Genomic DNA, 17,014 nt, shown 5'->3' on the forward strand with positions numbered 1-17,014 from the left:
TGTCACTGAGCCATCTCCCCAGCCTATAGGACAACATTTAAAAAATAAAAAGTTTTGATGCAACAGAATCTGACTATACACAGAAGCGATACATCCTGAAACTGTTGGTGATAGCACAGTGAAAACATCAGTGTTTCCAGTAATTAACTATCCAGTTTCTATAGGAGCAGAGAAAAACACTCTGTGACCTCTGAGCATCCCACTGGCCCAAGAAAAGAGTACTGGGACACCTGGAGTCCATGCTGACGTGTGACGGGCTGTGGTCCTTGTGTCCAGCCCGAGGCCACGCACAGTGCATCCCATGTGTTTGAGCGTTCTAAACCGATGTGAGAAAGGGCAGGTCCTTCCACAAGCATCTCACACTCACTCGGCATTTGGTGCATAGGTATACATACAGACAAAACACACATAAAATGAATAAATCGATTTTTTTAAAACACCACTTTATACTTAGAAAAAAAAATCTATGCAGGGTATATGCCATATGAAAACCTGCAGCTAGAGCGAGCTGCGGAGGCTGGGAGCAATGGCTTCTGATTTCTAGTAAAGTCTGCAGTTGCATCTTAGCACCCATCACCCCAGCACCCAGCACCCAGCACCCCAGCACCCAGCACCCCAGCACCCAGCACCCAGCACCCCAACACCCCAGCACCCAGCACCCCAGCACCCCGCACCCCAGCACCCAGCACCCAGCACCCCAACACCCAGCACCCCAACACCCAGCACCCCAACACCCAGCACCCCAGCACCCAGCACCCCAGCACCCAGCACCCCAGCACCCCAGCACCCAACACCCCAGAACCCAGCACCCCAGCACCCCAGCGCAACGTGCACACCACAGGCTTCAGTTCAGAAAGACAGACAGGTACAGTCTCTGTAGGAGGTATTCGTCCCAAGATGAAAGTCTTATTCAATCCCATAGCGGATACATGATCCAATTTCCTGTTGGTGAGCTAGAGCCATCTGCAGATGTTGCTTTACGTAAAATACAGCCTGCCCTGGCTCTCTTTCCATCTAATACGTAGACCATTTTAAGTTACTTACATGTAAATAGCACCTCCGTCTGTGGACTTTCAACTATACATTAGTGAAAGCTGCTCAGGTGCGATGGAAATACTTAACATGATGGTGGGAATAGTGGATGTATTGCAGTTCATTTATGCATTTTGTATTTAGAGTGTGTCCATTTCAACATGAAAGGTTAAATTAAAAGTGAAATCAAGTTTATCATGTAGAAAGACATAGAAGAGATTTTTTTTGGAGCATTTTGATAGCAGCACGCTTTATAAAAACATGGGACAAGAGGGCTAACCAGGAGCAATACAAATATTGTTAAAACAGCGGCATAGAGGCACAACTTTAAGTATATCAAAATACACTGAATTTTTAGCAGGGTAACTTTCATGGCAGGAACTTATGCCTGAAGAAACTGTCTAAAAAAGTAGGATGGTGTATAAAAAACAAATCCCTCCAAAATTAAAAGTCGGCACTTTGATCTGGGCTTGGTGGTACCAGCTCTTAATCCCAACTCTCAGGGTGTAAGTGAATCTCTGTGAGTTAGAGGACAGACTGTGCTATGTAGAGAATTAGCCAAAGCTGCATAGAGAGACGTTGTCTTTCAAAAACATCCTTTAAATGGCGAAATCATCGTCATTTGTACAATTTCACCTCTGTAGCAGTGTCCCTTACATCCGAGTCACTGCACAACATTAGTGTTGCTCAACATAAAACTCTTCTATTGAGGTGCATGTATGTAAGTGTGTGTGTGTGTGTGTGTGTGTGTGTGTGCGCGCGTGCGCGCACACATGTGTGCTTTTTGCATATGAGTTAGGTATACATTTACCACAGTGCACAATGTAGCGGTCAGAGAATAACTCACAAGTCTGTTCTCTTGTCCTCCTCTGCATTCTGGGGATTAAACTAAGCTCATCAGTCTCTGACCATCCCATCAGCCCAACAAAACTCTTTAATGCCAATGCCAATTTGTTTACTCCTCCTTCCTTCTTCCTTCCTTCCTTCCTTCCTTCCTTCCTTCCTTCCTTCCTTCCTTCCTTCCTTCCTTCCTTTCTGTTTGAAATGGAGTTGTCTGTATCCCAAGCTGTCTTCAGACTCACTTGAACTTCCAACCCTCTGCCCCCAAGTCCTGCCATACAGGATGCACTAGCATGTCGAGCTTATGTGGTGCTGGGAGTTGAATTGCCCTGAGTTGCCCACATCCTGGACAAGCCCTCTACCAACTGAGTCATATCCCCAGCCCACAAATATTAAATAAGCCTAATCTAATCAATTTCATTGTTGTGAAATTCTATAGTATTCTGTAGTTTTCCTCAATGATTTTTCTTCCCATAGAGTTTTAGAATCAGTTCCACTATTAAGTGGTCTGATTACAATCTTTGGCTTCAGCATTTTGAGATATTAGCTGGACACAATCTCTTATAAGTCTGATCATCTAATAAATACATTCACTGCCAATAGTCAATATTAACTAGAGAGGAAAGGAGTATGAAAATTAACAGCCATTGCACCAGGTACTTTGCAGATGTCAAGTATCCAATACAAGGCTGGAGAGATGGATCAGCAGTTAAGAGCACTGGATGCTTTTCCCAGAGGACTCAGATTCAATTCCCAGAACCCCATGGCAGCTGCTGACCGACCGACTGTAACTCTAGTTCTTGGGGATCTAATCTTCTGGCCTCTGGGGGCACCAGGCACATGAACATGTAGATTACAGACATATATCCAGGCAAAATACCTATGTATATTATAAACAAAAATTTTAAAACATATTCAGTACAAAAATATATGCACGAGAAGTAAACATTATTAACTGCTCAGGAGTTGGCAGTGCCGGAGAAGCACGGGATAAGCCCACAATTCCAAACGAACTGCAAAGGCACTTAACTCCCTCCAAAGCCACATCTTTCTATTAAACTGGATGAGCTCACGTTCATGTTGTATCTCCTGCACATCTGCCAAGTGCTGAAAGTGTCTAGCAATCAGAGACGAGACACTAATAGCCCACATTTCCTGTGAGTGACAATGTTAAGCTCATCTGAAAAGCAAGAATTCTCTGTGTCTTTTATTCAGGTTTAATAATCAGATGATTTGGATAAACTAGGATTGCCTGACTGACATTCAAAGCCCAGTCTCAAAACCAGAGGCAGGCTGAAACTAAAGCACATTGGAGACGGCACCTAGTGACTGAGACCTCCTCTCACCCTCTGTAGACGGGTGTCACAAAACACTGCTCAGCCAGACACAAAACTATAGCTTTTATTAGAGCAATGTAGGGAATTAAAGGTGTGCCAGAAGCCAGGAATGATGCTCACATGTGTAACACCACCACTCACGAGGCTATAGTGGAAGATTTCCCTGAGCTTGAAACTAGCCTGGGTTACCTACTAAAATCGAGGCCAATAATAGCTCTATAGTAACATCTCAATGAGATAGAGAGATGGCGGTGCTGGTGGTGGTGATAGCTAATAGATAGATAGATAGATAGATAGATAGATAGATAGATAGATAGATAGACAGACAGACAGACAGACAGATAGATAGATAGATAAGTAGATAGATAGATAGATAGATAGATAGATAGATAGATAGATAGGTAGGAAGGTAGGTAGGTAGGTAGGTAGGTAGGTAGATAGATAGATAGATAGATAGATAGATAGATAGATAGATAGATAGATAGACAGACAGACAGACAGACAGGTAGGTAGGTAGGTAGATAGATAGATAGATAGATAGACAGACAGACAGACAGACAGATAGATAGGTAGATAGATAGATAGACAGACAGACAGACAGACAGACAGACAGACAGACAGGTAGATAGATAGATAGATAGATAGATAGATAGATAGATAGATAGATAGATAGATAGATAGATAGACAGAGACAGACAGACAGACAGACAGACAGACAGACAGGTAGGTAGATAGATAGATAGATAGATAGATAGATAGATAGATAGATAGATAGGTAGGTAGGTAGGTAGGTAGGTAGATAGATAGATAGATAGATAGATAGATAGATAGATAGATAGATAGACAGACAGAGGCATCCTCATTAGACAGATGGATAATGGATAGGCAAATGTGTAAGTACTGAGAAAAAAAGACCCCATGCAGTTTAAACTTGACCATCTGAGACAAAATTCATTGTCTTCTGGACCTTTCCTTGTTTTCACACATCAGAGTTACTCAGGGTAGAATATTATTCTATGTTCTTTCCTTTACCCTCTAAAGGTCACAGCTTTCATTGCTGGCCCCAAAGGCCAGAGTTTCTGTCTACATTCCATCCACATTCTCTATGCCTGATTGTCTTTAAGATCAGATCTTCAATGATATATACATGCATATGTATGTGTATATGTACATGTGTATGTATATGTGTTGTATATGTGTAAGTATATACATATGCACAGGTATATATGTGTATGTACATGTATTTGTACATATGCATTATATTCTGTGTATATATGTGTACATGTATATGTGTATGTATATGTGTCTATGTATATATACATGTGTGTATATGTATATTTATATATAAAATAGTGGCCATTTGATTATCCTGTCCTGGTAGCTTTGCTGCCAAATCTCATTCTCTCTCTTCCTTGGGTGACCCTCACAGATTTGCTTAGTCTTTACACTGAGCCACATCAATCTTCTTCTGATTCTAAACTCAGTGTCCTTTCCCATCAGTGCCTGCTTTTGACTAGTCCACAACACACTACCTTCCTCAGCCTTTCCTCACTCATAATGCCAGGATGACCTCAAAGTCAAAATCAGCTGGGTGTGATGGTATCTGCCCTTATCCCCGCTAGCCCCAGTACTCAGAAGGGTCTCTGAATCCCGAGCCAGTCTGGATGACAAAGTGAGGTCCAGAGAAGCCAACAGTGTTGACATGTCACAATGTTATATTTCTTAAAACACCCATAAGAATGGTCTTTTAATATCCAATCCAAATGTTAGAACAACAACAAAGCCATCATGTTAAAACTGTTCTAGACTGTTCATTAGGCACATGATTCTTGCCTCTCCCCACATGTCCATTATAATCTACAATGTTATTTTCACTCAGGAAAGAAAAGCAGTAGAAAATCAGATCCTCCTTATTTTCTAAGCATCCACACCTATGCCAAAAGGAAAACAGTTAGAGCAAACGAACAAAGAGATCCCAGAAGACTGAGGGGCCAGTTTGCACCTTATTGCTTGGCGCTGCACTGGTTTGAGGCAAGTTATGGTCCTGACATACTGCAGTGTGTGTAAGTTCCACCACAATGCTGACCTTCAGTGTGGTCATGGAATATGTTTTTTTTCCATACAGGGTCTGGTTGTATAGCCCAGGGTAACTTGGAACTCATAATTATCCTGCCTACAGATCCCAAATGCTGCTTAGATGACTTCTAGAAATATGCGAATTAAGTTTAAATCTCAGCCCAGGAGATGGCTCAGCAGATGGAAGTTTCTTGTATAATCCTGGCAGCCCTAGGTTCTCTCCCTGCATGTGCACACATCAAATATTATTTTTATAAATATGAGTTTGCCTGGCTTTACATAACTTAACGCTGCTGCTTCTCCTCCTCCTCCTCTTTCTTGTTTCCTTCTTCCTCTCTTCCTCCTCCTCTTCCTCCCCCCCGTCTGAGACAGGGTCATACATAGCATGGGTTGGTCTCAAACTCACTATATAGCCAAGGATTACCTTAAACACTTAATCTTTCCTCGGTGACCCAACTGCTTTGATTAAAGGTGTGCACCACCGGGGGTGGGGATTTAGCTCAGTGGTAGAGCGCTTGCCTAGCAAGGGCGTGGCTCTGGGTTCAGTCCTCAGCTTTGAAAAATAAATAAATAAAAATAAAAAAAGACAAAATAAGGTGTGCACCACCACAAATAAGCACATTCGACAACTGTCCTGTAATCATTTTGGCCCATTTCCTTTGCTTCCGGGACTATTCCGATGAAGAAGGTTTATGTGCACTGCCAGGATTACACAACATCAGCCATCGTAACCCAGAGCTTGGCTGCTATGAGAGATGACGCTGAGCTTCCATGACCAGGCGCTTGGCGTAGGCTCTAACTTTCAGGGTGAAAGTCAGTAAAAAGCAGCTCTTGGTTGCTGAGGACTGGTCTACTGGGGACACATTGTAAGGATTATTAGACTCAGAGTGGAGGTTTGGCAGGCTCAAGGAAAGGCAAAAGCTGGCAGAGTTGTGAGCTAAATCTGCCAGGTGGCTGTGGGGAAGTGGGGCTCGGCACCTGACGCTAAACTGGGCAGAATCGCAATGCTGGCAGCAGAGGCGGCTGGCACTGTGGTCAGAGTCTGCCAGAGAAAAGATTCATGAACGAAATTCAAACTCAGGTCCTTCATCCCTTCCATCATGAGCATCTCACAGGTGCATAAGTGCAGCAGTGCATTGTGCACTCAGTGCAGTGTCACTATTTCAGTTTTCAAGTCTATTTTCTGCTTAGGAACCTAGGTAAAGATGAACTGTTTTCCATAAAAATGCATAAAATTTGAATAAACATATACTTGTCACCAAAACAATAGTAAATGTAAATTCTGTTCTTCTTCCCTTGTGCAGCCCTAACTATCACATTTAACCCAGTTAGCACTGCCGTCTATGAATCCATGAGGATTGGAAAGATGTTTCTGGAAGCAGTTTTTCAGGCAGTTTAGTGGTTTCTGAATTTTCTCCACTCAGAACGTCCTCATCCTAATGACCGGAGACCCTGCCTGCAGCAGTTACTGCCAAGGTGTTCCTCCTCTACACAGGGCTGGCTTTCCATGCCACTGACCTTCTAACCCAGACCACCTCAATGACCAGCAGCTGCACGGGAAATCAGGAGAAACAGACACTTCCTGAGTGCCCTCCTGTAGAACCTGCAGTGAGGTTGCTAGGAATAATCAGCCAGGCTGGCTAAGCTCCACTCTGGTGAGCACCAAGGCACCCATTGAAGTTAGCACAGTATGATTGCCTTCTAGAGGAACGAGTCCCCGAAGTGACCTTAAAGCTTCACAGTCTGAATCTAGCTTCTAAAATTAATTACAGCTCATTTGGCAGGTGTCTGCTCACTTCCCTCCATCTCTGAGGATGATAAGGGGCAAATGAGTGGTTTCGGTGATCACACCTTCACACGCCTGACGGGCTGTGTTTCGGGAATCACACCTTCACACTCCTGATGGGCTGCGCAGTCCACCAAGTGGAACCACGTCTGTGGACCTCACAGCACTGAAGCAGAGCTCCGGACAGCTAAGGACAGTCAAACACAAACTCCAACACCTGAAACAGCCCAAGATAATGTTTCCCCGTCTACATAAGAGAGTGTAAACAGGAGCGACCCATGGAAGGTCTCTAAGCACTGTAAAGGTTTCCTTTCCCATTTTACCTAATTCTTTCCTTACACCACAAAACCTCTGAATGCTAAGCAGGTCCCGAGTATCCCAAGGAGACTTAGCTTAGTAAACATAGGCTGAGTTTGTGAAGCAGATGAGAGACGGGGCACATCATCTTTCCTACCATGGTTCCTTTTCGTTATTATTGTCTTAGAAGAGTATCATGTAGCCCAGGCTGGCCTCCAACTTGCTGCCTAGCCAGATTATCAAGTGAGGTCATGACTTCTTTCTGGGTCTTCCTGCTTGCAGCTCCCAAGCACTGGGATGGCAGGTCCATGTCAGAGTACTAGCTTCCTTCCTAAGACAACTCAGGGTATTCACTGACACTGGGTTTTCTTCTGGTCTTTAACACCTACCTCCTTTCAGGTCTGCAACTGTGTGATCCATAACTATGGGAACTGTGCTGGGCTATACCAGTTCTCGCCCTCCAGAGGCGTTCCCACATCCTTCTTCGCCCCACTGCAGCACTGGAATAAGTGCCGTGCATCTTTCTGGGGTATGTCCACTGTCACTGAGGAAAGCGAGGGCATAAACTGAAGCAGGAACAAGGAGCAACACTGTTTACTGACCCCACCTCTGTCTCTGAGGGATAATAGTGTCCCAGCTGCCTGGGTCCTCTCACATTAATTGGCCAATCAAGAACAAGCTCTACACACATTCCCACAAGCCACTCCTAAGAAGACAAGCCCTCAACTGCGGTTCCCTTCTCCCAGGTCTGGTCAAATTGGTGATCAAGATTAGTCATCATACGTACATCTAACAATCCCAACAAATAATTGAATATATATGAACACTCCATTGTGACCATTCCTTTTCCAAAGAAACTTTCAAACAGCAAATGAAATGTCGAGGCAGGTCCAGCATAAGCTACAGAAAGGAAAGCCAGTATGGAGAAGGGCTGGCCTCTGTGCCACAGGGCAGGCTGGACTGAAGATCTCCCATCCTGCCAGTCAGCATGGCGTCCTACTTTAGTATCCACAGGTATGGTTTCAAGACGCCAGAGCCACTGAAATCCAAGAGCATCTCGTATTGTTTAGGGCACAGTATGTGCCTAGAACCCACACTGTACCTCACCGATGGACCACTTATCATCATACCTAAGGCAATGTAAATACCTGTTGCATGATATTGTTTTGGAAAAAGGACTGTGGTGGTTGAATGAAAAAGTTCTTCTATAGGCCCATAGCTTTGAATTTTGGTTTCCAGTGTTAGAACTATCTGGGAAGAATTGGGAGGTGTGACTTTGTTGGAGGATATGTGTCACTAAGAGTGGGCTTGGAGGTTTCAAAAGCCAGGGCTAGGCACAGTGTCTGTCTCTGTCTTTCGGTGTCTCTTTGTCTCTCTGTGTGTCTGTCTGTCTGTCTCTCTGTCTGTCTATCTGTCTGTCTGTCTGTCTGTCTGTCTGTCTGTCTCTCTCTCTCTCTCTCACCTGCAGATCAGGATTTAAAGCTCTCAGATCCTGCTCCAGCAGCAGCATCATTACCTCTGTCCTTCCCACCATGGACTAAAGCCTCTGAGATTGTTAGTAAGTCTCCAATTAGATGTTTCCTCTTATAAGAGTTGCCTTGGTCACAGTGTCTCTTCACAGCCATAGAACAGAGACTAAGAAAATGAAGAAGAAAAGGTCTATATACAGAGCTAGATATTTCCCTTTTTGCTTATTACTTTCTGACTGTATACACAGCAAAGAACATTATCAAATATCACTTCATACATGTAGAAGGCAACATGTATTTGAATTCTTGCTTGATTTATTTTAGTACATAAAAACTGGGTTGAGGAGACGGGGTGCTCGGTCAAGTGCTTACCAAGTAAGCGTGAAGACTAGAACCCATATTAAAACAAACAAACAGGCATCAAACAAACAAAACCCTGGGTGTAATGGTGTGGCTGCCCAACCACAGCACTGAGGACACAGAAGCAGAAGGACCCCTGGGCTACAGGGCCAGCCAGCCTAGTCTAGTCAAAGGTGACCCCAGACCAGAGAGAGACCCTGACTCTGAAAACATGACAGCCTAGGAGTTTGCTCTGATCTATACTTGTGTGCACTCATAAACACACATGCGCACACACAAATAACATTCGCAAAATCTATATACACTCATGGCACACAGAATTACATTCTGACACGTGTGTGGGCCATAATGCTGTAAGGTAGTTACAATCATCTCATACACCTCTCTTCTTCACAGTAGAACGGTTACAGTTTCATAATTTCAATCCCACTTCTTCCCAACCACCCATGTCAAGAACAAAAGCTCATCTTTGTTCTCTCTCAAGGATTCTTTAAACTAAAAGTACAAAAAAAAAAAAAATAGTAAATGGGAAAGACTATAAAAGAATAATTCTGAAATATTTTGATATTTCAGCATGCATTATCCTTTAGAAGAAAAAAAAATAAGTTAAAAACCTGTGATTTTATGATTGTTTAGGACTAAAACCTAATAAAGGAATAAAGTTCATATAATGTACTATTTGATAAGGGTGGAGATTTTTTTTTAAACAGAACTTGAGTCATGGTTATCAAGAACATTACTAAATGTCACTTTCAGGTGTAAGGTACATGACAAACAGACAAACATAGCAATGAGCTTTGTAGCTGCCATACCTGGGATTCGAACTCAAGTCAAGCTCAATGTGCTAAACCACCATTATCCTTTCCCTCAGAATGGGCACGAAATGCAATGTAATAACTTAGGTATCTTATACATGTTTAAAATATCCTGTGATTTCATGATCCCATGAGCCTGTCAGACCAACAAATCTGGAAACTGAGGCAAGAAGAACAGTTGAGGTGAGCCATTCAAAACTATCCTGGGCAACATACAGAAGGGGGGAGAGGGAAAGAGAGAGAGAGAAAGAGAGGGAGGGATGGAGAGAGGGAGGGAGGGAGAGAGAGAGGGAAAGTGAGAGAGAGGGAAAGAGAGAGAAAGAGAGGGAGGGAGGGAGAGAGGGGGGAGAGAGAGAGAGAGAGAGAGAGAGAGAGGGAGGGAGGGAGGGAGGGAGAGAGAGAGGGAGAGAGAGAGAGAAGGAGGGAGGGAGAGAGAGAGAGAGAGAGAGAGAGAGAGAGAGAGAGAGCTTGCTACTCTTCCAGAGGACCTGAGTTTGATTCCCACCACCCACATGATGACTCACAACTGTCTATGACCTGACACCTTCTTCTGACCTCTGAAGGCACTGAATACATAAGGTAAACATATATACAGGGTCAAATACTATTACACATAACATACTATTTTACTCAGTACAATGCTGTGATCACAGAACTCAGGAAGTTGTAGCAGCTGGATTTTAAGATCAAGGCCTGTCTGAGCTACATATTGACACTTTGTCTCAAAGTACAAAGAAACAACAACAACAAACACACACACACACACACACACACACACAAACCTTATAGAATAAAATTTCTAGTTGAATATATGAGCAATCTTCCATACAACCAACTAAAAAAACTTTAGGTCAAGAAGTATGTGCAGATTCACTGAAACAGGCTTATTGTACAAATAAACCAAAAGAATGTGTGCACAATTCATATAGTGCCATAAGCCAATAATCCCAGGACTCCAGAAGTAGAAACAGCAAAAAAGAGAGCTTAGCACCACCCTGGGCTATGTAAGGCTCTGCCCTAAACAAGCAAACAAACAAACACACACAAGAATGCATAGAGAAAAAGTTACCATATAATTAAGACTAGAAACCAGACACAGACATCATTAATTAAACAAGGTTACATTAGAAAGTCACTAGTGAAACAACAAGTTTAGTTAAAATCCTAAAATGGACCATAGGTGTAACCACTAAGCTAGTTGAGGACCCGGCAGATAGGAGGAAAGACCCGGCGGAAGGGTGAGTAGACTGTGAAAGCACCAAGAAATGTCAAAACCTCCCAGCAGGGAATTCGGATGCTTGTAGTTTCAGAGGGAAGGCATCTTGCAGCTGTAGCCTGGCCTGGAGAATCCTCCACAGGGAAGAGTGTGCTGGTGAGCAAAAGCCAGCGCTGCACTGTGACTGTGAGGATTCCACATTTAATAGCTGATACTGGAGTGTGAGTGTGTGTGTGTGTGAGTGTGAAAGAGTATGTGAGTGTGTGTGTCTGTGTGAGAGTGTGTGTGAGTGTGTATAAGAGTGAGCATGTGTAAGTGTGTGTGTGTGAGTGTGTATAAGAGTGATCATGTATAAGTGTGTGTGTGTGAGTGTGTATGTGTATGAGAGTGTCTGTGGGTGTGTGTGAGAGTGTGAGTGTGTGTGTAGTATGTATGTGTAGTATGTGTGTGAGTGTGTGTGTGAGAGTGAGTGTGTGTGAGAGTGAGTGTGTGTGAGAGTGTGTGTGTGTGAGTGTGTCTGTGTCTGTGTGTGTGTCTGTGTGTGGGAGTGTGTGTAAGTGAGTGTGTGTGAGGGTGGGGAGGCATGCCTACAATCAACTGAAGTGACTTGGGAGTCATTTCTTTCCTTCCACCACAGGTTCCAGAGTTTGAGCTTCGGTGGTCCGACTTACATGGCAAGCACAGTTAGCCAACTCACCAGTCCTGGGAATTCTTCTAGTAAGAAATAAAACATTTTTTTCCACAGTAAAAAGAGTAATAAGTGTGTGCTAGTTACAGTAATACACTCATCACAAAGCGTTGTGGAACGATAACAGGTCTGTACATTTAAGGGCATAAGGCTGAATTCACAAGGCAGGGTCTAAGTGTGTCCAGCCTAGCAAGGGCCAGCCCACAGGCTGCGTTCGTCCCAGGGTAGCTGTGAATACAGAACAGTGTATTTTCAGGTAACAATTTCAGAAGCTTGGTCATTCCTGGTATTCTCCAGGACTTGACACGCTCACCACTTCCTCGGATATGTGCAACAGAACAGCCCTGGGCGGACTGGGAAACATGTCTTCAGAAAACTAAGCTGAAGAATCCCAGGAAAGTGTGTGATCGCCCCACTGAAATAACATGCTTGTCGGAAGTATTTTCAGCGTGCACCACACAAATGTGGAGCACCTGACATCCCACCATGAATCAGCCTGCCTGGCTTGGCCTCTGTGAGGAGGCATCATGTCCCGAGTGCTTAGTAAGATTTGTTCTGAGACCTCAACCAGGATTTCAAACAAGATAGAGAGTTCACAGTTGTGTAGATACCAACTCAAAAAGTCGCAAAGATGCCACACTTTCACAAACCACAGTGCACAATCATTCTCCCGTAGTCTCAGATCTCGATTAATTGACAACAGGCTTCCATCTGTGCAGTTACAGCCCCCTCAAGGGTACCCTGCGGACTACAGAGCACCCAGAGGCCTCGCCAGCCACTGTAAGGGCTTCACCAGAGGCCAAAGACTAACCAGAGCACTTCCCTTCAGAAGCTGATGCCTTTCCAAATTTCCATCTAAGACACAAATGGGTTCTGGGAAAGGGAACAGTTAAGCTTTTTTAGCACGTAGTCAGTAAGTCAGTTGGTTCTCAGTATGAGAAAGTTTGAGTTGTAATAACCGAAGGGGAAGTTTACAGGAGAAAGGAGGAAAGAGTATCCCGTGGGAGGAATATGGGAAAGGAAGCTGTATCCAGACTGACAACCTTCCTGACTGAATTCAGACCTGAGCTCTCACCAATGACCAACACTATACGATGTGTAATTTTAATAGGAACAGAAACTCTCAAGGGCTTTAAAATCCACCGTACCCTGCTGTGTCCAAAAAGCTACCAATAGCCAAACTGCAGAAGTCTATTTTGAAAAGGTCAAATCAACGTCGAGTCATTGTTGTGTGAAATTACTTTTTCTAACGTATTGCTACATTCAGTAGCTTCAGTTCAACCCTCCACTTCTCCCCTAGAGTTCTGCTTGCTTAGATTGTTGTTGCTGTTGAAATACCTGGCTGGCTTGGGATTCCATTTGTAACTCAGGATAACTTCGATCTGCTAGCACTCCTCCTGACTCACCCTCCCCGTACAAAGATTTCAGGCATGCGTCAACCATGCCTGCCTGGCTCTCTCCACGTCTGTTAAACAAAAATCATCATCATCAACAACAACAAAAAACACCGCCGCCAAGAACAACAATAACAAAAACACCCAGGCACCGAAACCTTAGCAACAACAAACAAAAGTGAAAGTCCCCAACAACTTTTCATCGACAATCCTCAAAAGTTGACTCTCTAGAGGGGTAGTAACTTTTCCTTCCCGGTGTTACCAGGGAAGTAATTCCGCACCAAGAACAGACTTTGTTGGCCACCAGCAGGGGAGCCCTTCAGCTTTTGTCCCCAATCCATTCAAACAAAAGAAGCTCAGTCAGGGACTTCCCAACCAGGATCCCGCAGCCCTCGGGGTCTTACACACTTGGGGTCCCGTCACTCACTTCTCAGCGCCCCGATGAGCAGAGAGCCATCCTTCAGCAGCTCTTTGATGAACTTGTTGGTTCTCTCCAGTTCGATCTCGTGACACTGCAATCGCTCCCTGAAATCCGGACTGTCCAAATACGAATCGCTGAACTCCAGAGTGGGCAGCCCCATGGCCCAGGCGCGGCGGCCGCTAGCTGCGGCGGATGCGGGGGACACTGCGAACGCCGAGGAGCGCTGGGGAGCGCGAAGGACCGGGCCCCGCGCGCCGGGCTCAGTGCAGCTGCCCCGAGGCCGGGCGGAGGCTCCGGGCGCTGTCACCAGGACGCATCGTCGCTCGCTCGCACCGTGGGGGTGGCCGTGGGGGTGGCGAGGCTGCGGACTGCACTGCCGAGCACAGCCTTCTGGCAGCGCCACTCGGTGGCCGCGGGGACAGTGGCGTGCACTTAGCCGGCGGCGCCCCGCGGCGACTCGGGCCCGCAGGGAAACCCGCCCCCCTGTGCCGAGAGCACGCGGGCCTGGCTGCAGCTCCCCGGCCGACCCTCCTCCGTCCTCCCCGCCCCTAGTTGTCCCCGCCCGGTCCCCGCCCGATCTCTGCCTTGCGCACTTTGCTCCCTGCGCCCAGCACTGCTCTGTAGCCTCACCCGATTCCTACCCGTTCCCCTCCGGTCCCACTGTGAGCGCAAGGCTCTGTGTGCCCCAAACCATCTCCTTCCCCCAGTGTTCCCCTCGGGCACACTCGAAAGACTCTCACGTTAACTCCAGCTAAAGTCTGTAACCTCAAGCCTGCCTGCGGAATGTACCACTTCGCAGCCCGGTTCAAGTTTCACTTCAGGGTCCTGCCCATAAGTCCACGGTAGAAAGAGTTTCCTGCCTGTCTCCCAGCCCGGCTTCTTTGACCCATCAGGGAGGTGTTTCACCCAGTCTGTAAGAAGGTGGAACTGATTTTATTTGTTAGCTTATTTCACATAATTTCTGCCCCTGTTTTAGCGTCTCAAATTGACAGCTGGGTGAGTGATTGGACAAGTCCAGAGACTTTCAACGACTTGACCTGACCAACCATTTCAAAGGAATCCTTAATTCCTTTGGTGGTGGTGGTTGGCAGTACCTCCACTTAACTGGCTGAAGCAGGAGAATTGCCAAGAGTTCGAGGCCAACATGGACTACACAGAGACACGCTGTCTCTGAGGTGAAAATATGAATTTCTGCAAAGAGGCGAGTAGCCCTGTAGCATTGGTTCAGCTAATAAATGTTCCTTCTCTTGAAAGCCTGGCATCGAGAGAGCCGACTACTCTATCCCATCTTACACCCATCTGTAGGATTTCTGAGAACTCCGTTACTTCTCTTAAGGATCTGTTTTTAATTTCTACATTTCCACTGCTTTGTGTATTTGAACCATCTGTTTAAAAAAAAAAAAAAAAAAAAAGAAAGAAAGAAAGAAAAGAAAAAAAATACTTGTACAAATCATGGGAAAGTCCATGGAAGTGCTTCACATTTTTTTCCCAATTAAATTTCAGAAACGTTTAGCTATGTTTTATTTTCAGGCATACAATAACATTAAAAATAGCATGTCAGCTTTAAGAGAGACAAGATTGGTAAACAATATGCCTGATGCTTGTTTTTAATCTTTTAAAAACTTACATCCATATTTACAGTATTGGTCTGCACACATTAGAAAAATCTGTGATCACAATTATATACATTTTATTTTATTTTTGTCATATTTATTTCTAGAGACGGGGATGATGGAGAAATTGGAGCATCCTGCTTGACCCCGAGAGCTTCTCAGAAAGAGAATGACTGAGTATATTCCTTTTGGGGTAGTGTGCTGGAGTGTGGTAGGGGTGCCTAGCAACCTGAGTGTTCCCACTGGAGTCCACCTGAGCCCTGCCGGGACCGTGTACCTACTCTTCACCCAACAGGGTTTAAGTACAGTGTGTTTGAGCCAACACTTACCTATGGTGCTTTCAGTTCCTGGTGACTCAGTCTGTGATTCATGCTTTTATCGTACTTGTTAGTCGAGCCTTCTCTCATGCCACAGTAACCCAGCTACCTGAAACATAGAAATAGTTCTGCTTTGGAACAGATGTATTGACAGTTTGAACTTCTGTTTATGCATTATTAGTCTCCATCAAGAGTAAATGAACCAGATTCCATGCAAAAGATGGGCTTCAAAAGGGAAGCTCTCCAAATAGGCAAGTGTAAAGTCTCGTCTGAAACTTCACTGAACCAAAATGGAGCCTTTCCAGACACGTGGCATTGTTGGCTGCACAGATATTATTGGTGCACACATACCCTGGTGCTGGCCTGGATATGGCACAGTGAAATGTCCCTGTGACACTTCATAGAGATGTCTTCATAAATCTTTGAGGAGTGGAGCTGTGTGTCTCCATTCAAGATGGAAAAGGTAGTGGGGTGGGTAGTTATAAAATGTTCTCACAAGCTGTCTCTAATACATACATCTGTCCTCCTGCCTTTGCTCACTGTTACAATGAACGAACACTAAATATAAATATGGATTTTGAAGCCATTTGAAAGCTGTGGTCTAAATAGATGGCCAGTGAGACCCTATCTCAAAAGAAAGACATTTGAATCCTCATTTTTTAAAAGATACTTTTATGGCATTTACAGAAAAAGAGTGTGTTTGTACCTCTGTGTGCACTCTGTGATTCTCAGACTTCAGATTCCTACACCATTAGACTTTCAGACTTTTCCTTTCTTGTCTTCTCTTTTATTGTGTTGGGAGCTGGAGCCTGGACCTTGAACAAGTTAGACAAGGGCCATCGATTATAGCCCCATGTTGAACAGGTTGTTTATGATATATAAATTAGTCTTCACTGTCTGTCTTGTTGGAGACAGCATCTCTTGCTGTTCACAACTGTATTTTCTAGACTGGCTTCCAAAGCTTTTTGTGTTTCTGTCCCCATCTCTCCATAGACACTAGCACATCATGGGTTCTGGATTCTGTGTTAGGTTTGTATGCTGATGAAGCAAATACTTTTGTGACTGAGTCTTTTTTCCAACCTTAAAATAGCTAGGTGCTTTTTTTTCTTCTTTTATTTCCTTGTATGAGGTCTCACGTAGTGAAAATCGGCCTCAAACTCTATGTAGCTGAGGGTAACCTAGAATGCTGGGCTCACAGACATGTCACCTTATTTATGTGGCTCTAGGAATAGATTCCAAGGTCTTGTAAATCTTAAGCAAGGCCTCTAGTAACAGAACTATATCCTCAGCCCTCATTCTTAAAGCAATTACCTGCTAAAGCAGTGGTTCTCAACTTGTGGGCCGCAACTGCCT

General features: G+C 44.6%; 1 protein-coding gene across 2 annotated transcripts in view; it reads right to left on the bottom strand.

Moving 5' to 3' along the window:
- The window catches only part of ARHGAP42 (Rho GTPase activating protein 42), a gene marked incomplete at both ends in the record, with an annotated part of 233,837 nt that extends 219,946 nt beyond the window's left edge, over positions 1 to 13,891 (bottom strand). For both annotated transcript variants that reach the window (XM_080930427.1, XM_080930428.1), the window contains one exon: positions 13,738 to 13,891. In XM_080930427.1, coding sequence (XP_080786553.1) covers positions 13,738 to 13,891 — 154 coding nt within the window. The remainder of the gene's footprint in view (positions 1 to 13,737) is intronic.
- Between the last annotated feature and the right edge of the window lie 3,123 nt (positions 13,892 to 17,014).

Source organism: Micromys minutus (genome assembly GCF_963924665.1).
Source record: "Micromys minutus genome assembly, chromosome: 16".
In the NCBI taxonomy this organism is placed as follows: domain Eukaryota; kingdom Metazoa; phylum Chordata; class Mammalia; order Rodentia; family Muridae; genus Micromys; species Micromys minutus.